The sequence below is a fragment of the Camelus dromedarius genome, chromosome 32, assembly GCF_036321535.1.
Source record: "Camelus dromedarius isolate mCamDro1 chromosome 32, mCamDro1.pat, whole genome shotgun sequence".
NCBI lineage: Eukaryota > Metazoa > Chordata > Mammalia > Artiodactyla > Camelidae > Camelus > Camelus dromedarius.
The window spans coordinates 18421219-18444071 of record NC_087467.1 but is presented as its reverse complement, the minus strand read 5'-3'; the positions used below and the strand labels follow the sequence as shown (position 1 = coordinate 18444071).

The window sequence follows — 22853 nt, the reverse complement described above, 5'->3', positions numbered from 1 at the left end:
TGCTGATCTGACTGGCATACATCTTATGCGGTGATGGCCTTCCTATCAAAATAGGTTTTCCAACAAGTTTGTGCCTGGGCGCGGTATAATTAAATATTTTGCATTTCTTCAACATGCAGATTAGTATAGACAGACAAGAGGAAGTTAAATCTTAGGAAATATAGTTTGCCTTGTGTTTGCTCCTTGAGATCAGCAGAGTGAAGAAATATAGTGGATTTTATATTAAGAAACCCTGAACACCTCAAGCGAAGAGTTGAACCCCTTTAATGGTGATCTGGGGGCTGGCTTTGTGGTGGCCAGGCTATGAGTTTTGACTGAACTGAGTGAGCCCAGGATTAGCTACTTAGACCCTAGCCCCACACTGCCAGCAGGCCCTCCTCGTTCGCTAATTCTGGAACACTAGAGAAGCCAGTTCAATTTCCAGGGACAGAGCTTCTGATGTCCAAACAGAGGAGAAAAGTTAATAAAGAAGGTTGTTGGGTGGCAGTAATTCAGAGCTGATGTCCATCTCCCTGCAAGGATAACAGGAGAACTCAGTTACAGGAGAGCACTTGGAAACTTTAAAGTGCTGAGCAGTTAGCAAACAGCTCCCACATGCACACCCCAGCCCCACTGGGTCATCTGGCTCTGGCTTCCAGAAGCAAGGTTGGCTTCTGGGGGCCTGAACCACTGCCAACGTAAATAAATGGGGCAAGGTACCGATGGCCCTGGAGAGCTAATGCCTCCTATTTCACTGTAAACTGGAGTGAGGGTGGGCCGCGGGGTCCTCTGATGCCTGGTAAAAGAACAGACTGCTAATTAAAATGATAAAATTGCTTTTGAACTCTGGAGACCAGGAGAACTTTGTAACTGACCTGTAATGTGTTTTGGATGCCTAAGCACGAGTCTCAGCGGCTTGGAGTTGGGGCGGGGAGGTGGGAGGGCATCCATTTCTCTTCGTATTAACAATAAAAACCACTCCAAAAAATGCACATAATGGACACGGTGACTTCTCTCCTCTGGTGAGAGGCACTTAACCTTTGATCTTGATCTAAATTAAATTACCCAAGGCAGCTTATAAGCAGCCAGGAATTTGTTTCCCTTGATATAGTTTTGATGATAAAGTTAAAAATAATTAGTAAATTTCTCCAAGCTCTCCTAAGGCTAACTCCTTATACGCTGAGATGAACTAAGGAAAACAGTGAGTGACAGAGAAAAATACGGACCACCATTATGTCATTTTTAGCCTTTTCCCTTTATCTTTTCTTATGTGAAATATGAAATGAACTAATTCCTCAACCCTTTTTCAAAATATTGCTGTATAGTGGGATTATGGAATTCTTTAGGCCAGTACTTTATCACTATATTGTGGGGGTACAGGCCAGTAAATTTAAAGATGAAAAAGAAAAGTTCCCTTGCTAAAGCCACACTCAGGTTAACATCAAGTTTCAGAGTAAATTTTGTTCATCTGACTCATATTTTCTCAAAGTAACCTGTTAGCCGTGGAAATCACGTGACCCAAATATAACAGGGAGCTTCCTTTATCAGGGTGCTTTTGAGGGTCCCTACTAAACCAGACCCTCATTTATGACTTTGGTCTATACCAAATTCTGCTTTGTGCGGCATGCCAACATGGACCCTTTTTCCTAATTTCCTATTTGTGTCTTCCTCACATTATTAGAAGCCAATGACCTTCAGCACATCTGAACCATCAGTCTTGGTCCCAGTGAACAGTGATATGAGATGTAAAGTCTAATTCTGATGATGGTTAAAAAAAAAAGAAAACGAATAAATTAGGAAACGTGAAGGGAAAAAATATGAAACTAAAAGGGAATAGACATTATAAGGAAATTTTCATAAAAAAGAAATACTTGAGGAAGAAATGCGGAAACCAAAAGATCAATCACTTCCCTTCCCTGTTCCTTCTTTTGGTTTATTTTTTGTGGTTTTTCTGGGGGTGGGGATTAGGTTTTTATTTATTTGTTTGTTTTAATGGAGGTACTGGGGATTGAACCGATACTAAAACCCGTATTAGAAGAGGTGCAGGTGGTAGCTGGGCCAGCGGACAGAGAATTCTCTCGTGGAATTCGAGTCTGGGCCAAGAAGGACATCGCCTAAAACGGCAGGGTGCTGATTCACGGGGGAGAAACAGGCAAGCGCTGGAGCTCACAGACGGCCAGGGGCAGGTCCAGATGCACCGAAGAGCTGATTCAGGGGGAAGATAGTGGGGTCCAAAGGGATAATTTCACGGTTAAGCACTCAGAGGTGAAGTTGTTTTGAGAAATACTGATGTCTGAGGTCTGACTGGGCAGGTGGTTGAGGAACTGGAGGGGAGACAGAGATCCTTAAAATTGGGGAGATTTGTATGGCTGTAAACATGAATGTTGAACTCTCAGAGGACGGGATGGAAAAGCCAGTGAAACAGAGGCTACAGAAGAAGTTACTAAAGAAGAGGAGGACTATCCTGGAAGTTAGTCTATATAGACAGAGAAAATGGTCTAAGTGAATTTAGCCTCAAAACAAGAGTGTCTGTAGGGTGATGGTCATGGAAAAATGATCTCCATGTGGCAGTGGGAATGGCGCATGAAAACTGAGAACTTGGATCGCATTTGGGCACAGAAACCTGGTAATTGGGAATATGGGAGGAAAGAAAGTTTTCAGGGGCTACCCTGCTGAATTTGGAAGTTTAAACCATGAAAATAGGGGGAGGGTAGAGCTCAGAGGTAGAGCGCATGCTTAGCATATATGAGGTCCTGGGTTCAATCCCCAGTACACCCGTTAAAATAAATAGATAAATCTAATTACCTTCCTCTTCCCACAAAAAGACAAACCCTAAACCATGAAAATATGGCACCTTTTCTCATTAATTAATTAATTAATGTCCTGTTTTTGGATGCTGGCCTTCCCATGTCTTCTCATGAGAGGCGGAGGAGAAGTGGCCTCAAAGGGCTTGAGGGCAATGGGATTATCAAGGACAAGTCATTTTCCTTAAGGCTGAGGTGTGGAGAGAGGGATTCCAGAGGCCGCGCCGGGGCCAGCTCATAACTGGTGCATGAGAACTGACTGTGAAACTTTCAAGTGTTTTTCCAGCTGGTGAAGGTCAAGTTGGTAGCTTCTAAACAGCCATATGGCAGAATTTACACCATGGAAACCAGCAAATGCTCCAAATCAGATGCCCCCTCCCTTCATTCAAAGAGCCTGTGGTTAAACTTTACCAGAACCCTCCTGCAGAGGCGGAAGGGAAAGTAGGCGATGGAGTGGGTCCGAGGGAGGTGGGGGCAGGAGCCTGGATGAGTCAGCCGGCGGGGATGGAAGTGAGCAAAGACCATAGGCATGGAGGAAACGAGAAATTGCCAGGTAGACAGCAGGATCTTATCAGTAACAGGGAAGAGCTGATTTTTAGCCCAATGCTAGTGTGTTGAGCAAGCCTCTGCAAATCTGCCTTCCTGATGTTAAATACTGTCTGTCCCTTGCTTGCAGCTTGGAGAGTCAAGTAGAGACAGGTGATCTTGTTCCGCAACACATTTTCTCACCAGAGTTCTAAGCGAAAACAAAAGCACGGTATGACTCCTTTTGCGTAACTTTGCACAATTTACCAGGCACTGGATGACATGTACAAGACCCATTATTTCCCCTTCAACTCCTTCCTTACTTTCCATCTCTCCCTTCTAGTCTTCTTTCCTAATCACCTTCTTAGACACAGGCGGTCTCAGGGGTCATCGAGATTAGCCTTTCCCTTGCTTCAATCTCTTAAACCCAAAATTAAATATCTCGGATTTAATATGAGGAGCAAACCAGATTAAAAGCCAGATTCCTATTTTTGAAACAGAGAGTTGATGCGGAATATCCAAGTCAGTTATTCATGGTATGATCTGCCTTTGGAATTAAAACGCACGCACACTCAGTAGGCGAGCTGGATGTTAACTAGGCTGCCAGCTTTTGCACCCAGCGTTGCATTTCAGCATTTACTGCATTCTCACCACGCAAAAAGCACTGAGAGAAGAGCTGCAAAGGAAGTAAAATGCGTGGCCCCTGCCTCCGCGGACGCTGGAGTGGAGAAGACTGGGGATGAAGAAGTCGGACCCTGAGGTCGGAGAGCCCCGACTTAGACCCCAGACTCTTCCACCGGGAGCTGTGTGGCCACAGGCTTTTACTTAACCTCTCTGGGCTCCTGTTTTCTCACTGTCTTAGTCCGTTCAGGCTGCTATAACTACAGATCACAGCCCGAGGGGCCTGTGAACAACAGAAATGTGTTTCTCCTGGTCCTGGTGGCTGGAGCTCTGAGGTCAGGGTGCCCACGTGGTCAGGTTGTATCTGGTCAGTTTTCTGCTTCCTGGTTCATAAATGGCTTCGCATGGAGGAAGGGGCAAGGGAGCATTCCTGAGCTTCAAATAAATAAATAAACAAAACTTTAAAAGTAATAGGGCATTCTATTTCTTATTTACGGTGGACTTCAGTTTGCCACAGCTCCTCAAACTGAGGCTGTCCTGATGCGAGGTGCCAGGCCACTTCTGAGGGCCCGAGTAGAGATTTAGCATAGTGGAGGCCAATATTTGGCCAAAGCCATAGAGGAATGTGCTGGGGAGGAAATGTTTTTCCTCTGTCCTCCTATGTTCCTGTCTTAGGGGCCTGCGAATTAAACTGAGAAAAGGCAGATTAGCAGGAGAAAACGCAGATTTTAATTCATGTACATATGGGAATTCACAGAAAAACATGACTCACGGAGGTAGGTAGAATCTGAGGCTTATATCCACTTTCATAGAGAAAGAGCAGGAAAAGGCACTTAACGAATGACTCAGGAAAGGTAAACAGACCCTCAGGAGGACAGATGAGAGACATGATAGTTCTGTGACAATGTCTGTTTAAATGTAGTGACATTTCTCCTCTCTGGTGATGACTCAATCATACCTGGTTGCAGAAACCCCCGGGGAGTGACTGTATGAAAATTGAGCTCTTCCGTGGGGAGGCTCCGCTTTGAGACAGACAAAGGAGCTCAGAAAAAAAGCCCATTCTCAAATGCCAGCAGCTCAAAATAACTTTACATCACAGTGGCATACTCTGGATGCCTTCTAAAGGAACCGGGGCCAAAGAAGACTGCCCTTGACCCCACTGCTAGCAGCCATTCAGGCTCTGGGCTAGCCCTGCAGGCGGAGCTCTGCACTGGAATAAGACAAGAATGGACCTCCTCAAGCCCCCACCGCACCCCCCAGAGGTCCAGACATGCCGGTCTGGAAGCATCAGAGATGTGCTTAAGTCCAGGTTTGCACTGAGGCCACCCTCAGGGACAAGATCGGCACTGGAGAAGCCCCACCACTGAGAACATTCCTTTGTAATTGGGGAGTTTTAATAATGTCTCATAGAATGGACCTGCCCAGGAGCCTGGCTCCTTCAACAGGACAGATTTTTAAAATCTCCCCTAGTCTTGCCTAGTGGGAAGCTCACATGGTACGGCTCGTCAGCGAATACAGCGCCCAGCAGTAGACGCCAGCAGTGGCATCCTCATTTTGACCATCGAGGAAACTGAGACACAGAAAAGTTTAGTGACTTTTCCAAGGTCAAACGGCTGATCAGTGACCCAGTCAATATTCGTCCCAGTTCAGTTTGACTCCAAAATGTAAGCTCCTTAGCAATCATGAATCGGTCTTTGAGTCCAAGGGCCTTCTTCCTTGAAATGTTTCATTTTAACTAAATAAAAGCATAATAAATGGCTTCAAGGAGCTTTTATCGATAGTATTAATGTGACAATATTATAACCTAAAAAGCAGTCTTGCTAATCATAGCAACCTCCCGACCCTCCGTAATGCAGTCACTTCTTGGGATCTGGTCATTTCTTCTGCCCTAAGACAATCTCTAAAGCAGGGCAGCGCTGTCCACGTTGCACACGGGCGAGCCTGACTCTTGAGTCACAGCATCATTTCCTTTGTAGACTCTGCCACGAAACTCACGACCTACGCTCGACGCCAGGGTTCACACGCATTGTCACTCAGCTCGGGGACGACGGCCTCGAGCCGTGCGCCGCAGTATCTTCCGTAGCATCATTTGACGCTTCACACTCACTCCCAGAAACGTCTGCCCCAAAGGGACTCGTGAATGAACTGGTGGTAAGGAATAGACTCGTCATCTCTCTAGAGAAGAGGTTCATTTGGGGGAAGAAACAGATAATTTTATAGATTCCTAGCTTGTTAACTATTCTAATTTTAGGTGATTCTAACCATTCTCCCCCATCATTGGGCATGGTACCTGCAGAGAGTTTCAGGTACCTAAGGACCCTCGAGTCCCATCCAAGGACCATGTCCTCGCACCTCCAATTCTGTCGCGATGTTGACTTTTCAGCTGCTGCTGATTGGTAAATGTTCTTGATCCTTTTGTGAACAGCATCATTATATGCAAACAGCAAAGCCATAAATTTTTGTTGTACGCGGACTCTCTGCCAGGCATCATGCTAGTCAAGGTGGATACAAATATAAATCAGGTACAATCCTCGCTTTCATGTTTCCATCAGAGAGAGCACTGGACAGTCCAGGGCTGTATGTACAAAATGCCAAGGAGAAGTCGGGAAGTGTGAAACACAGCAGGTATTTGAGTCGGTTCTGAAAAATGGGTTAGTGTGTGGCAGCCACTCACAGGACCTTTTCTGTGTTAAAAATTGGCAGATGAGAATCTGATCAGTTTCTTTTACGAGCTACCGGAAAATCGTAGAAGATCCTGCGGAGGGTGGAGAAGGAAAGAATCTTAATTTCAAAATGTCATTCCCTGCATTGTCAAACCACGACCATACTCCCCAGATAAGGCGGGAAGCGGCATCCTACACAGCTTGACCGGCAATCTCGGGGCTTTCTGTGCCATGGTGTAAAACAGCACGCAAACGCCAGGGGGCAATGCGGGTTCACCAAAAATCACGGGAAACGCTCCAGATCCTGTTTTGACCAAGACCATTTACAGCATCCTGGTGCAAAGGTGAAATCCTTAAAAAAAACGAGAGTTCTGCCAAGGAAAAAGAAATGTTTAAAAATCCTTTCTTGGAAAGCTTCCTGAATTGCCAGCAAAACTGCCTTTGTGCGTTTGCTCACAGCTGAACGCTTTGCAATACTATTTGCAGAAGAATGACTTTAAATTCGTTCTCAGTGCAGCTAAGTGCCCGATCTTTCCCAACTTCTGCCTAAGAAATCTAAATCGCCCCCGCTAGCCCGATTTCACATCGCTGGGACTCTGCTGCGTCCTCTGCCCTTCATGCAGGTGCCCCGCACCCAGCTGCCTCTCAGGCGGAACTGCGCCTCCCTTTCGGGTAATTCCAAGCCCAACTGTGTTTTGTTTCTGGCTCAGCAGCCGCCAGGTGTCTGCCCTCCCTTCACCCTCAAGGATGAGGGATCAAAGGTGTGTCTCCATCTGCCTCCTGCCCAGCTCTTTAATCTGTTACACGTTCAGAAGGGACAAGTGCAGTGCTGTGCACTTCGGGAGCGGGCACACATCAGAGAGAGAGAAATGGGCAACGTCCCGGAGGGCGTGAACGCGCCAAAATGACGTGGAGTATGTCTGTCCACAAAGCAGCCCTGCCACTCGGGGACCGTCTTCTCTTAAAAGGAACGAGAATGCTATGGGTAAATGGAGGTCCCCTTTTCTCCAACTGGGGTCCCACTAAGCCCTCTTACGGAAATACTGTGCACAGACCCGTTTGGAGACTGGGGGGAGAAATACAACGAGGCAAAGGAAAATCCTTCTGAAATTATGAAATGGAAATTTTAAGGACTTTTATAGAGACTTGGACTTATTTCACTTACAGCAAAAATGACAGACTAAGGACTTAAAGAAACAGAGCAGAAAATTTTAAGACAATTTCTGATGGTTTACCTATTTTCCACACCCAGAGGACTAAATAAGTAGGGAAATACATTTTTTTTAAATGGTAGACTGCAAATTAGATATTAAGAAAATCATTTTGGAAGCAGTGGTAACAGAAGGGATGGACTCTTTACCTCCACATCAGCCCTCCTGAGAGCTGCAACTCTCTCCCGCTGCAGCTCTGGATGAAGGAGTCAGTTAGGAAAGAGCTCAAAATCTAGTAAGAAATTTTTTCTAAACTTAAATTTAGAAATCATTTAGAAAGTTGAGCACACACCACTTTCTTTAGATTCTCAGGAGAGCTCCCTAATTTCCTGCAAAGACAAAAATGTGGGGGAACACTGACTGGTTTTTGTTTTTCCTCTCCGTTCTGTGTCCACACACACCCGGAAGCAACCAGCAGCTTCCTCGACTCTGCACAGCGATGACAAATAGGAACTTCGGCAACTTCAGCTGTGCTGAGCTGCCCACACAGACAGACATTAAGTCACACTGTCTTTCCCCAGTTTTGCGGGCTTTGAATCCAGATGTTCACAGCGCATGAGAGAGAAGCACAGGGCACAGTTATTGAAGGCTCTGGTGAGGAGGGAGCCCTTATCCGCTGCATCAGACATTCCCATTCAGCTCCTTCAGTGTTTATCCGGCACTAACTACATCCAGATGCACTACTTGACTCTGAAAATCACCGATGATCAAAGAGTCTTGCTCACAGTCTGGAGGTGGAGACCGACATTAGAGAGATAATCACAGAGATCATTGCTCTGAAAGAAATACAGTTCTTGCAGGAGAAGCTACTACAACAAAGGAGCTAGTTTAGAAGGTCAGGGAGAACTTCACTGGGAAAATCCCCATAAACGAACAGCTGAAACATCAAGAAGGGGAGGGGAGGGCACAAAGCGATATTCAGGGAAGCAGACGGCTAATTTAACCAGAGTTACAGATGCCAAGGGGTGAGGCGCGAGGTAGGGCCAGAGAATTCAGGCACAGGGCGCTGTTCAGTTATCTGTTGCCGGATAACATATTACTCCAAAGTGTAGAATAGGAACTTAAGAACAACCACTTTATTACATCCTATGATCTTATGGGTCATGAATATAGATAGGGTTCCCCTGGGAGACTCTTCTGTTTCACATTCAGTGGGAGGCTGGGCAGGTCTAGGAGACCCAGGATGGTGTTATTCACATGGTACCTTGGTTTCAGTGTCCGGGAGTGTGTGCTCAGCTGAGGCTGTGGGACGGAGCACCAGTAAGTGACCCCAGCATTGCAGCTTCAAGACTTCTTACGTAGCAGATCAGAGCTCCCAGAGAGAGTGCCCAGAAGACAGGAAGTGTTAAGGTTGGGCCCAGGTAGCATCATTTCCACCACATTCTACTGGTCAAAGCAGTCACGGAGCCCACCCAGGTCAAGGAGAGCAACAGAGACGCCACTTCTCAATGGGAACGGCCATCCTTAGCCACGATTCACCCTCTGGCAACCTCATTTGGTCCTTATCTGGGAGAAGAACAACTCTAGGCAGGAATCCCAGTTCTTACTAAGTCCTCTGTGAGCTGCAGGCATGTGGCTCTATCCAGGGACACCAGCCTGTGTGACTTCCCACCCATAATACTTCGAACCTTGATCTGAAATTTGGTATGATCAAGGCAAAATCAGATTAAAATGGAGCCAATCATTTCTCCCCTTTCCCCATAAAAAAGCACATGGTATTTTTATAAATCCTTCACATAAATTGCATAGGCTAAAATTTTGTATCTATATGTAAAATAAAAAATTAAAAGATTTAAAAAACAAAAACAAAAAAATCATTTAGAAAGAAACCCTTTTTTTTAACCAACTTTGTGACTTTTATTAGTGGGCAAAGACTTCAGACTCCTAGACATCACAGAGCTGTGTACAGTTAGAGACGCAGCCCTGCAGAGGAGAGGCAGCTGAATTGAACAGAGCAGACTTAAGGAAATATCAGTCCTCACTGTTCTGCCCATTTTTCATTATGTGTACACAGAAGTGTTTATATTCCTCTGTAAGGCAAAATATACTCACTCCCAAAGCCCTCCAGAAATGTCATCTCACTAGGGCATTAAGTTCAAGTTCAAGGTCCAGGTAAATAAGGGTCAGGTGCTGATGATGCTCTTTTGATGTAGTTCTCTGGTACGGTTGCTCTCAACACGAAGACTTGTGAAAACTGAAATGAAAAGTACTCCTCCACCCCCTGCCACCGCCACCGCCACCGCCACCACCACCACCACCACCGCCACACACACACTCAGCATATGCTGACGCTACAGAGGTGAGCTCAAGGCAGTGGGCGCTGTCGTTCACAGCGTGGAGGAACGAGAGGCAAGAGCAGTCACTGGCCCCAGCAATCCTGAAGTCCACATGTTCCCAGCGCCCTGACTGGAGGGCCCAGTTCTGCTCCCTGAGAACGATTCTCTGCCGCTCTGGTCACCCACCCTGAAAACTCTCGGTCACACCTTCTATGTTACCCTGTTTCCATGCTGTCTTAGCTCCAGCTGCCATAACAAACTACCATAGACTGGATGATTCAAACAACAGATATTTATTTCTGACAGTTCTGAAGGCTGGAGGTCTGAGATCAGAGCGCCAGCACAGGAAAGCTCTGGTGAGGCCTCTGTTCCTGTCTGGCAGATGAACGTCTTTCTGCTGTGTGTTCTCATGGCCGTTCCTCGGTGTGTATATGCACAGAGGGAGCCATGTATGCCTCTTCCTCTTCTTTTAAGGCACTAATCCCATCATGGGGGCCCCACCCTCATGACCTCTTCTAAACCTAATTACCTGGCAAAGGCCCCATCTCCAATACTGTCACGTTGGGGATTAGTTAGGAATTCAACATATGAATTTGGGGCAAGGAGGAGGGGGACGCAATTTAGTCCATTGCACGTAAGAAATAGCATTTGCCACTGAATAATCTCAGCCTATTTCCAGCCCATTGATGTTGGGGACTTTAAAGACTCTTCCACTTTGAACTACCTCTGCCCATTTTTGTCCAAGCTGATAATGTGTCCACTAATATACTCCTTTTGAAATCTTTGTGAGCTTCCTCTGAATCTTATTAGAATTCACTGTGTTAGGCAAAACACACAGTTCTCGTCAAAACATCTTAGTTCCTCTTTGTCTATCCATATCGTATCACACAGATTCATGTGAACATTGCTCTGATAGCTTGATCTGGGGTAATGACAGCAGAGGCGAGAAAACTGCAGATTCTAGAGCTATTTGGATATAAACTCAATTAGCTAATATTCCTTGAAGTCCACTTAGGGCATAATCTTGTTTCCAACTAATCAATAAACTTGCTTCTTGGGACCTGTTTACATTATTATCCTGAACCCGACATCTTTGCTGTAACTTATGTATGTTCACTCTACATGTTAACATTCATTAAGCTCCCTGAAGACCAGCCTTTGAATAGAAATAGTGGTCAAAATAACAATGTAGGACTCTGCTCAGTGATACCCACAATTAAGACAGCACATTTGAATTACACTTTCTGGGACTGCTCAGATTTTCTTTGAGGACACCTGGAAACACTTGGGAATGATCCTATCTTCGTTCGATAAATGTGGATTAACTCTCCATGGATTTACTCTCTGCCAGGCACTGCTCTCATCTAGGGAGTCCCAGCAGCCAGCAAGACAGACCAGGTCCCTGTTCTCATTATGCTTATGTCCTAATGAAGAAGACAGACCTAAACAAGGAACCAAATGATAAATCAGTGAGATAATTTCAAGTGGTGAGAAGTGCTATTGAAAAAATAAATAAATAAGAGAAATGGGCTAGAGAGTTATTACTGGGGCTGCTCTAAATAGAGTAATCAAGGAAGGCCTCTCAGAGGAAGTGACATTTGAAGCACAAGCTGAACGAATACAAAGAGCTAGCTGGAGGAAGACGGGGCAGGTTGGGGGAAAGCATTCAAACCAGAGGGAGTAGCTAGTGCTTTGCGGGGAGAGAAGGCAAAAAGGAATTAGCATCGCCAAGCACAGAGATAAAACCTGCAGTGGCCAAAGCCTCTGAATAAGGGAGAAAGTCACCTGAAATGAAGTAAAAGAAATAAGAAAACAATCAGTAATACATCACCTAGGGACTTGATGGCCGTGGTTGAAAATGTGATTAGTATTTCAAAAACAATGAGATGTCACTGGAGAGCATTAGTGAGCTCTAGTCATTCACACTTTAGCATGAATTATTTTAACCTGACCCTTTCTCCTAAGAATTATTTTAGATGACTTGAAATGAGTCATTCAGTGGAAAAAACATTTTGGCAGATGATGACGCATTGAATGGGGCGTGGGGAGTGGTAGGAGCCATTGTGTGTATATCTACATATCTGTATGTGTTACAGCTCACCCCGAATTCCAGGCAATGTCACTGTCAGCAGTCACCAGATAATGTCTTTCGTGTGTCCCAAAAGTCAGCAGCGCTCCGTGTAGCTTTTCAGCATCAACATCAATCATTGCTTAAAGATTTCAATTTTTAAAATATTTCTATCTTAAGATAAAAGCAATGTCTTCTCAGTCGACAAACTTTTCTATAACGTTAACATTAGCTATGTAACCAGAGGTAGCCAATGCTAGATTTTCACTATAACGTCGTTACTTTGCAGTGTAAAACCCTATCCCACTGCAGGGAAAACCTCGATTTGAGGTTTAAAGAAATAGGAGGAGTTCATATGGAGTAACAAATCACCAGTGTTTTTGTTAAAATCACATTTATAAGCAGAGCTCTCAAGCCAGATTTTTTCTCTTAAACTGATCTTTTCCCCCTGACTCTCTGTGAATTACTGGGCTCCCACCCACCGCCGCCCACATCCCCCGTAAGAATGTCTTTAAACTCCCTTGCTTTCCTTGCATCGAGCCTGTTTCTACACACTGATTAGAGCATATTACTGTCCCTTCATCTGAGTGACTCCATGGTTATGCACAAAAATTAATACGGCTGGAAAAAACATCAATATTCTGACCTGGTTTCCCACATAAAGATTCTACAGTTTAAAAAAGACAGGATCATTGCTTATTAAGCCAATGGCTCAGACCCCTTGGCATGGTTGCCTGCCCCAAGAATGCCAAATCCATTTAGACGGCATTCTTAGCTGATTGTCACTGACTGTTGTTTCCAGGGTGATCTACATACAGTATGTTCTGGGGCATGACGGGTTTCAGAGCTTTTGAAATTACTGGCAAAATGATAGTCAGTGCTCAGCTTATGCACGTGTGTCTTGTTTGGTTACATTAGAACCCCTTTGGTGAGTATCTCAGGAAGTATTCTGAAGGTCAAGATTTTCTTTTCTGGGCCTGAGTAGAAAGAAACATGAGTTACAGCCATGGTGTGTCCGATCTGGTTCCTACCAGCATGCAAGAGCCAATCCGTTACATTTTGCAAGTCCATCACGAACCCAGTCATTATTACAAGTTAAATTATATAAACTCACAATTAAATAATCATGTTAAAAACAAAGGTGCTAAACACCTAAAGCTCTTCATCGCCTAATCATTTGACTACGTTTTACTCTCCAGACCCCGGAGGTTATGTCTATTACACTTTTATGCTAAAATATGACTCAGTAGTTTTGCCATCCCTTCCCAACACCACGTTCACTGACATCAAAGCTGCCGCTTGAAACAGGCCAGGGTGGGAGTATTGACAGTATTAAAGTTAACAGACTTTTAATTTAATGAAAATAATTTATGTGAAAGTGAAAAACTGTTGAGTAGAGATCAAATAAAAGATAGAATGATAATGAAATTGTTGGGAAAAGAGCAGAGCTGAGGATTCAGTGCATGATTTTGTCAAATCACGATGGATTTGCTGGCTATGGATACAAGGGTTTGGCCCAAATCAACCAGAGTATTCTGTAAGAACCTACGGACTAAATGGAACTTGCCGTAAAGGAGGCTGCAAGTTTGTTACTACGTGCGCATTGTCCCCCACACATCACTCATATCAGTAAGAGTCCTGATACACACACACACACACACACACACACAAACACACACACACACACACACACACACACGGACAGACACACTTTTTCCTCTGGAGGGTCCCTTGTTAAACATTGACCAGACAGCACTGGTTCAGCAGGAAAGATGAAATTCAACTGGTAACTTAAAAGCAGCTTTTTCAGAAAGTTGCAAAGAAGAGCGAGCTTGTCTCTTCGTGAACATAATCTGCTAAGATCGATGTGTGTTCGTGCTGATACCAGTCTGCTTTGTGAGTACTGAAAAAGGTTTTGTTCCCATTTTTCATTTGAAACTCCTCTCGGCTGAATAAGAACCAGAATCTCAACCCAGTGGAACTGTAGACATTTTTTTTTCTCATTGTAAAGTATCATGTAGTTTTGGGGAACAATGTTTATTTAGATAACTATGACTTACCAAAACAAAACACAAAAATACTTCTAATTAAATCACTGGACAAGGGCTAACTTACCTTAGTTTAGTATTTTCACCTTTCAGTTCACCAAAAAGGCACGTGAATGTCCAGCCAAGGGCAGCGTCTCTTTGCCTCATGAACGATTTGACCAGCTTGGCCCTTTCCCTGACCTCCAGGGAACGGGAACTCTGAACACAACAGACCAGAAACACCCTCTGGCCCAGTGACCCCAGAGAGGGAAGCTGCCAGGTCACACCACGGCTTTTAACCACCTGTTACACATGTCAGCCGCGGCCCTGTCCCAACATGCATCACACGACCTCGATACACGGTTTAAGCAGAAGCAGCAGGCACCGGTGTCCTTTGGTGAGAAGTTTTACCAGCCCATTATCCAGCCGGATTTATGCACAGAAATAGGCTTCACACTGTTGTGACTTGGCCTGTTTCATCCCAAAGTGAAATAGTGAAAAACTCTCCCAAAGGGTTCTCTTGGGGAGACAAAGACACTCCTGCAGTTTAATCAAGGACTGAAAATTACTCAGTTTTTGAAGTTGATATTTGTTTAGTTAAATTCTCAGAATGCTAGCCCCCCTAAAAAAAAAAGTTCCAGACCTGAAGCATGTGTGTGTTGTGAGAAGCCTGGCCAAGGTAATTTGGGTCCATTATATAACTGCCACTTTTTGTTTTTATTCAAGGTGTCATAAAACTGAGCTCTGCAGTTGAAGGTACGTTTTTACAACCACACCATCGGTAACGTTTTGCTTCAAGGTTGCGCAGCGTGGCTTTATAGCTAGACCGCTTCTGTGGCTGTGGTGTCTGACGCCCTGTCCGGATCGCCAGCTCCTGCCGTCCCATCTGTGTTTCTCCTCGTTCTGGTCCTTTCAGGCCACGTGTCTCTCAGCCCTCCACGAGCGGCGTTAACACTGACCCCAGAGGGGCAGCCCTGACGGAGCCCACGTGTCTGGTTCTGTCTCCTGATGGGATGGCCTCAGACCCGGGGCTCCTATGAGAACCCCTGGCTATGCCTTGTCCGAGGCTGGGCCTTGAGTCTTGTCAGGAACCTTGCCTCCCTTTTCTCAGTAGGACCTTTTCTAGAGGGTTTTGGTCCCTTATCTCAACGTAGCAGACATGTCTGCCCAGGAGGTACGCAGGCATGGAGTACTTAAAGCCCCCTGATGAGAAAATTCAGTGGTTACGGCATTGGCCAGCCTCAAAGCACAACGCACCGCCAGGAGCTACTGGGAGAACCAGCCTCCCTTAGTGGCATCCTTCTCACCCAGGCCCCTGTCACTGTGCCTTCAGGACACTGAGAAGAAAAGGAAGAGGGGTTTAAAGAGAGAGGAGGGTCTGTGGGGATGAGAAGCACAGCCGTGTTTTGCTGAGTAACCCCCAGGAATGTTAAAAAACACCCCATGGTCTGTGGTGACTCCTTGGTTATTGGTATGAAATCGATCGCCCTTGCCTCCTCGGCGCATTCGCTTCCCACGTCGAGAACGTGCCGTTTTCTCTCTTCGTGAGCGTCTGTGTTCGCTTTGGGGTGTGTGTGCGTGCGTTCTCGTTTACTGGGAGTTTGTCGGTCGTGCTTTGGAAGGTGCCTCCTCCCCACGTAATCAAGGGGGGCTCCTTGGAAGAGGTGGTGGGCTCGAAGGTGAGTTTTCAAACTTAAAAAGAGATGTGGCTTGATGAATGGGCAACGCATGGAGACGCGGACTGCGGGCTTGGGGTGGTGAGACTGTGGGCGTGGCTCAAGCCCGGGGACTGGGGGCGCTGCAGTTTGTAGGCTGGGAGATGAAGGGGACTCGGGAATGTCCCTGTGGGACTAACACATCCAAAGGGAGGGACTCTGTCCTTTTGGTGGATCTTAGTACCATCACATTTTGCAAAACACAGTTGAAAGGGCGTGACTCTGACATTCATGGCAGGGTGTGGGCTGCTGCCCTCCAGTAAGAAAGGGACCAGGAGCGGTGTTCCAGGGTCACAGAGGAGCAAAATGACGTCCCCTCAAGGAACGAGGCACATGTCTCAGGCCTCTGCAAGGCCAAGCAGGAATTCGAGCTCCCTCTGCAAGGTAACATGGAATTTTCTTGAGAGGCCATCCAAACCTCTCCCTGCCTAAAAAAACATGGAGGACACAGAACAAAACCACGAAGGACCACGAGAATGACTGCCTGCAGAAACTCCCAGCGGCGAGTCACACTGGAGTTTCAGTTCATCATCTGTAGAATTCCAGATAACTCTTGGTCCACCCTGGGCTGTTTTGATGTTTTATCAAGGGATGGCTTTGAAGTCCAAGTTTATGTTGCCTGCTTGGCTTAATCACAGTGTTCCACTTGCAACAAAGGGATAGAAAAACAAAATCAATTGTTTAAAAAGCCAGAGTGCCAAGAGAACATTAGATAATTTAAAAACCATTGTTCTGCTAGAAGTATTGCTCTGGTCATCACTGTGAGTCTGGCTACTACTGGTAGCACGGCCTATCTGAGCCCCCAGAACGTAACCCTGAGAGGCAGCCTCCTCATCGCTCGGCTCCTCTGAGTTGCTGGGGCTCACGGGGAGTGGCACGGGCACCACAGATCAGGTTTACTTCAACCGCTGCTTGAGCATCCTTTTGGCAGCTTATTGGCTGGGGCTGGAGTAGCTTGAAGGCTTGGGAGCATGCTGTGCTGTGACTGTGTTAGAACCTGTGTGCCCAGGGGGCCCCCAGGGTGCAGCCGTTGGGGTTGAGGGGGCGAGGTGTGTGCTCCACGCACGTGTTCTCAGTGCATCTGGAACGGGAGAGTTTGACAAGCATGCTCTGGGGAATGTGGTGGTGGACACACTCGATGCGGAGCCAGACCTCAAGGTGGGGGTCCTTGGGAAAGCTTGGCTCTTTAATTGTTCTTTTCCGTCTGTGGGATGAACTCAAGGCAGCTTCTACAGCTTCTCGTGTGAAGAAACAGGCAACTCAGTGGAGGAGATCCACTGCCAGAAATGAAACCTGTTTCCTTTACTTTAAAAATGACTCTGGTGGGGAGAGGGTAATAGCTCAGTGGTAGAGCACATGCTTAGCATGCACAAGGTCCTGGGTTCAAGTCCCAGTTCCTCCATTAAAACAAGTAGATTTAAAAAAATGACAGTGCCTCTGTTCTGGCCGATCCGAGAACTCTGAAGGTGGCACTAACGTTTTAGGTAGATTATTCTTTTCTCTTCTTTTAAAGGAAAAACAATTGTCAAAGTCGTAAGAGAAAATTAACCAGGATCCATGTGCTCCTTCCTACCAAGTATTTTTGTCACAACAGCTGTGTTCGTTCTCTTTTTCTGAAGCAGGGGTGCCCTCTTCAGCATTTGGCAGCTTCGTGTAAGCTTTTAAAATCAGCAGAAAGAAAAAAAGGTTTTTCCATCACATAAATGGTAAGGTTTGCAGCGAATTGTCCTTTCACATTTTTAAGACTTAAAATTATATTGAAACGGAAAGACACATTAATATTTTACAATGAAAAAATATTTGAATGGGGGAAAAAACCTTAGGTTTGAAAGAAATCATTGCAAAATTTTGTGGATAACACTGATGAAGTCTGGGCTCGAATTTTAGATTGATTACCCCAAAGTTAGAAAATTGGGTTGAGAGAGAAACATCCAGACAGCAGACGGGGGAAAGAGAGACAGTTGGGGCAACGGTGGAAATCCATTACAGAATCCTCTAAACATGCCTCTTAAAAGGGATTTTCCCCTCTGGAAATCGGAGCGGGCAGAGCAGGAAGGGGCAGCTGTTTCCACCAGCCCATCCCAGCGAAGTGAGAAGAGAGGTCATGGAAGAGCTGGGTCTTGCCGGAGTTCCAGCTGCCCTGGTGTCAGGAGTAGCTGTCCTTTCCGGGGAGGGAGGGTCTGGCCGCATCTGCAGCCGATGCTCCTTATCCGACTCAGACTCACACAGTGTGTTCCAATGCGGGGACCACGAGCCTGGAGGCGAAAGACAGGCCTTTGCAACTGATACCTGTTGTGTGGGGAGGCTTGCCTCAAAGGAGATTTGTTTATCGCTTGTAGGTAGGTGACAATGTGAAATTTCAAAATGAAGTCAAGTTCTTTTGAAAGCCCAGATGAGGGAATGAAATTTGGCTTCTTTAGGAAAGTTCTGTGTCTTTAAAAATGGCAACCGATGAGCCCCTGGGCAGAAACCTAGGAGGTGAGATGATGCTGCAAGCACTCACCCACGTTCAAGGGCTGCTTTCAAGGGGATGCTGGAGTTCTCGTTAACACTGGAGCTGAGGCGGGGTGCGAACGGCACAACCTCATGTGTCCCCGTGAATAGCTTCGATCTCCTACACAAAAGCTTCTCCTGGGCTTGGGGAGCGTTTGTTTTCCTTTTTCCTTGTCACTTCATTTCATTTAGATAATTTTTTTTTCCTTCCAGTTTGAGATATAATTGACATATAGCTCTGTGTGAGTTTCAGGTAGACAGCATGAAATGATCACAGTAAGTTTAATGAACGTCCATCAACTCATAGAGTAAGATAATAAAGGAAAAAAAATATGTTTCTTATGACAAGAATTCTTAGGACTTCCTCTCTTAACTTTTATTTATAACATAGAGCAGCATTCATTATATTCATCACATTCTGCATGCCCTCTCTAGGACTTACTTACCTTACAAGCGGAAGTTTGTACCTTTTGACCACCTTCATCCTTTACCCCTCCTCCCCCCTCTCCCCACACCCCCACCCCTCCAGGCTCCTGCCTCTGGTAACCACAAACCTGGTCTCTTTTTCTATGAGCTTGTTGTTTGTTTTTGAAGTAGAGTTGACCTACAACTGTATTGACCTACTGTATTCATTCTTGGTGCACAACATAGTGATTCGAAATTTCTACCCTTTACAGAACGGTCACCACTAGATACTTATTAAGAAATAAATGTCTTATTTCTTCATGGTAATGACTCATCAGTCAGAATCCTCACAGAGCAGAGGACGTGGGACTGCTGTCATACCCAAGGTGCTGTTCTCTGTGGCCTCAAGGCCTCAGACCCAGCAAATGGAAAGATGCCCCAAGAACAGGTAAAAATAAAATAAGGAAAAACTTGACCTTTGTTCCCATTTTCAAAATTCACAACACCCAAGGCTTCACGTCTGTATCATGAATTTGTAAAAATTAGAGCCGCTTTTCGTTATGAAGGGCCAATCTGACCTTACATATGTGCTGAGAACCGAAATACTTTTGCTTAAGAAATTCTATTTTCCACAATATGACAGGCAATGTTTCCAAAAAATACCCGTCTCAGAATGTTCGGGCTGATAGTATTAACAAGTTACCGTAAATTGGGTGGTTAACGACAGCAATTTATTTCTCCCGGTTCTGGAGGCCGGAAGTCCAAGACCCAGTCACTGGCAGACGTGGTGTCTGCTGAGGGCCCTCCTCTGGGTTGCAGACTGCAGGCTTCTTGCCCCGTCCTCACAGGGCCAGGGGTGCAGGAGCTCTCCCCAGTCCCTGTTACAAGGGCACTAATCCCATTCAGGAGGGCTCCTCCTTCGTAACCTCTTCACCCCCCAAGACCCCACTTGTTAACCCCTTGGTGGTTAAGATTTCAACATATGAATTCTGGGGGGACACAAATGTTAAGTCTGTAGCAACCCCAAATTTAACATTTAAAAAATATTCCAAAGGTATTGATGATGGCCTTCCCTCCCTAGGTGAATTTTGTCCTTGTCACTGTAACTTTCTATTTTTTGAGCACACACACACACACAGGTCAGACCTTGGTAGACCCATTAACAGATGGATAGCCAAGTAACAAGTCCAGAATGAAGATTCAACGTGTTTACTGCTGGAAATCAAGTCAAACCGTCTTCGCAGACTTTCGAGTTGGAGAGCTACAGATTTAGGGGAGGGCAGCCTTCGGGAAAAGAATTCCTCCCCCTTCTCCCAGAGTGCAAGGCGGCAGGGCGGCAGGGGTCTAAAAACAGGACACAGTAGGAAGCTAAAACAAGCCTCAAGGGCACTGTTTCTGTTTCTGCAAAGAAGCCCAGACCTCCTGCCTGCCAGGCTCACCTGAAGCCGGAGCGCCCTGCTGAGCACCAGTGCTCTCTTCTCAGATGTACTTTGCAGAGACTTATTACTCTTTGGGTGAAACTGTACTATTAGATAACAATGTCTGTGGGATGGGTGAGCATTGAGCTGAGAATTTACCAAAGAGCTTCCAAAAACTAGGACCTGCCCCCACAACCCTCCCAGACTGACCCCGCTGCCAGTGAAATGGCCGAGATGGCACCTTGTGTCCCCGCTGGAAGACGAGGTTGGCCAGATGTGCAGTCTTTGGTGGGACGACCCTCACTTCTGGAAGAGTCGACCTCCAATGACCACTGGCAGCATTCCAGAGCTCTGCCATGGTCAGCTTTTTGTTTTGTGTTGCTTTTCTTTTTCCCCTTCTCTTCTTCCCTCTCCCCCCTCCTCTACTGCAGCTGCACCTCTATTTCTGCAGCGTCACAGAAAGCAAAGGGGACAGCCTCTTCAGGCAAAGAAAAGCCAACCATTAACTGGATGGGTTTGGCAAATAACTACTTGCCTTGTTGTCCAGTAAGACGGAGATCCCTATTGGCCGGGGCAGCTGTACAGAGCAAACAAGCTGATATGGGGAAAGGATGTAACACAGAGCGTGGAACAGAGTAGGTGCTCCGTCTGCAGGCTCCCCTTCTCTGTCTGCCAGCTTCCTGAGCCTCCCTGCAGCCCCTCTTTCCAGTGTCCAAAGGTTCAACCAACAAGTGGTCACTTCCACTAGGTTATAGGGAGGCACACCGCTGAGAGTTCATTATGGCAAAGCCATAGACACAGAGCCAGGGGAAACCCCTGCTTCCCTGCTTTGAGACAATGTACAGGGATGCAGCTCCTCATATGGAAACAGAGCCCCCTGACCGCCTCGGGGGAGCCATGCCGGCTCTGTGCCCAAGTGAACAGGGCTGCGGGCCAAAGGCAACCCCAGATGGAGGTACTCCCACGAGGTGGGGTCCTTCCCTTACCTGCTCTTCCAGTTCTGGGGGGTGGGGAAAAGAGGAAAGGTTTCAGGCTGGTCCAGCAAACAAAGTATTAGATAAACACTGATTTTATCAATATTAAAAATGTTTCCTTATGAACTAGTTTAGATTCCACATATAAGCGACATTCTGTGATATTTGTCTTCCTCTGTCTGACTTACTTCACTTAGTATGATAATGTCTAGGTCCATTCATGTTGCTGCAAATGGCATTCTTTCTTTCTTTTTTATGGCTGAGTAGTACGCTATTCTCTCTCTCTATATGCCATATCTTCTTTATCCAGTCATCTGCTCATTGACTAGTTCATAAGTTCAGACGTTGCTGAGTGAGCCATTTGTCAACACTCATCAAGAATATGGACCTTTCTGAATAAGGGAAAAGGAAGTACTGACAACCACAGTATCCAAAGAGCAGCCTCCTAGAAATCTCTGACCGTCTGTAGCCAAAAACTCCTAAAGTCTGTGCTGAATAAGCAGCCTGGAGCACCTGGCATGAAACTTGCCTACCAGGAGACAGTCTGCACCCAAAGCGCCACGACCTGCCCTGCGCCATCCTCCCTGGGGCAGGAAATGGACATTCACAAACAAAAGGCAAGTTGTCAAAGAAAACCTGCCAGCTTTCGTCCCTGATTTATTTTCTTTCTTTTCTCTTTGTTTTCCAAAGGTGTAAGTTTCCATGCCTGTGTGTTAGTTTTTTATTATTTTTAACAGTCTTCTGGAAGTTTTCAACGTAAACAAAGCTCTTACATTAAAAGAATAACCAACTCTATTAGGCTGCATAAGAAGGCAGCTTTTAAGGACGTAGTCTGATTAACAGTCTCTGACGCCAATTCAATAGGGATATCAAAGCCACTTCTGGCGTTTCCTTCCAAGCTTAGAAAGCAGGCTTGATATTTCCAATCCAAAATCGTAGTCTGACCTTACTCTTAGTTTTGGAACGCACCATAATTTCGGCAACTGCCAAAATCGCTTAATGCTGTGGTTTGGAGTTTGAACCTGGAAACCACACCCTCTTAAATTATCCATCACAACCATTCAAGTTAACTGTAAAATCAGCTTGATGTTGGTGCTGTGTGCCTTTGATATCCAGCCGAGATGCTGACCTACCTAAATCTTGCCACAGCTGTGTGTACAACAGGCTTGTTGAAGCCATCGACGCTTTAAACTGGAAGAACAGACACTGCGGCTTCAGTTTGGTTTCACCGAGGAAAAAGCCAAAGCATTTTTACAGTTATACATCAGTGGAATGCAACATCAGATACCATTCCCAAAAGCTCTATGGATCTGAAATGGTTTTAGAGAGATGTATGGATTTTCAAGTATTTCCTAGTTTTAACCAACATGTGTGCTTAGGGGAAAACAGAAAGCAACTGGATACAGCTCTCTTGAGTACAGCGTTTCTCGAGCATATGCCTGTTAGGAGATAGAGGCAAGTTTAATTTCCTTTTCAGTCTTCCGTATCTCACTGTTGATCTTATAGATGGCTTCCTCAAATATAAACTCCTAACACTGAGTTGGGAACACACTCTATTGGAAGAAAGGACATTCCCTAGGTTCAAACTTTGTCCCCATCCCTTCTTGGCTGTGTTGTAATCTGAAGCAAGTTACTCCCTCTGGACCACACTTTCTCCATCTGTAAAATGGGGTT

At 45.7% G+C, this 22853-nt stretch overlaps 1 protein-coding gene across 14 annotated transcripts in view; it reads left to right on the top strand.

Annotated features, from left to right (window-relative positions):
- DLGAP1 (DLG associated protein 1) overlaps positions 1-22853 on the top strand; it is a 342691-nt gene that overhangs the window by 244286 nt on the left and 75552 nt on the right. For 8 of the 14 annotated variants that reach the window (XM_064481562.1, XM_064481561.1, XM_010976379.3 and 5 more), the window contains one exon: positions 14901-14930. The exons of the other annotated variants lie outside the window; for them this stretch is intronic. In XM_064481562.1, coding sequence (XP_064337632.1) covers positions 14901-14930 — 30 coding nt within the window. The remainder of the gene's footprint in view (positions 1-14900; positions 14931-22853) is intronic. 14 annotated transcript variants of the gene reach the window in all.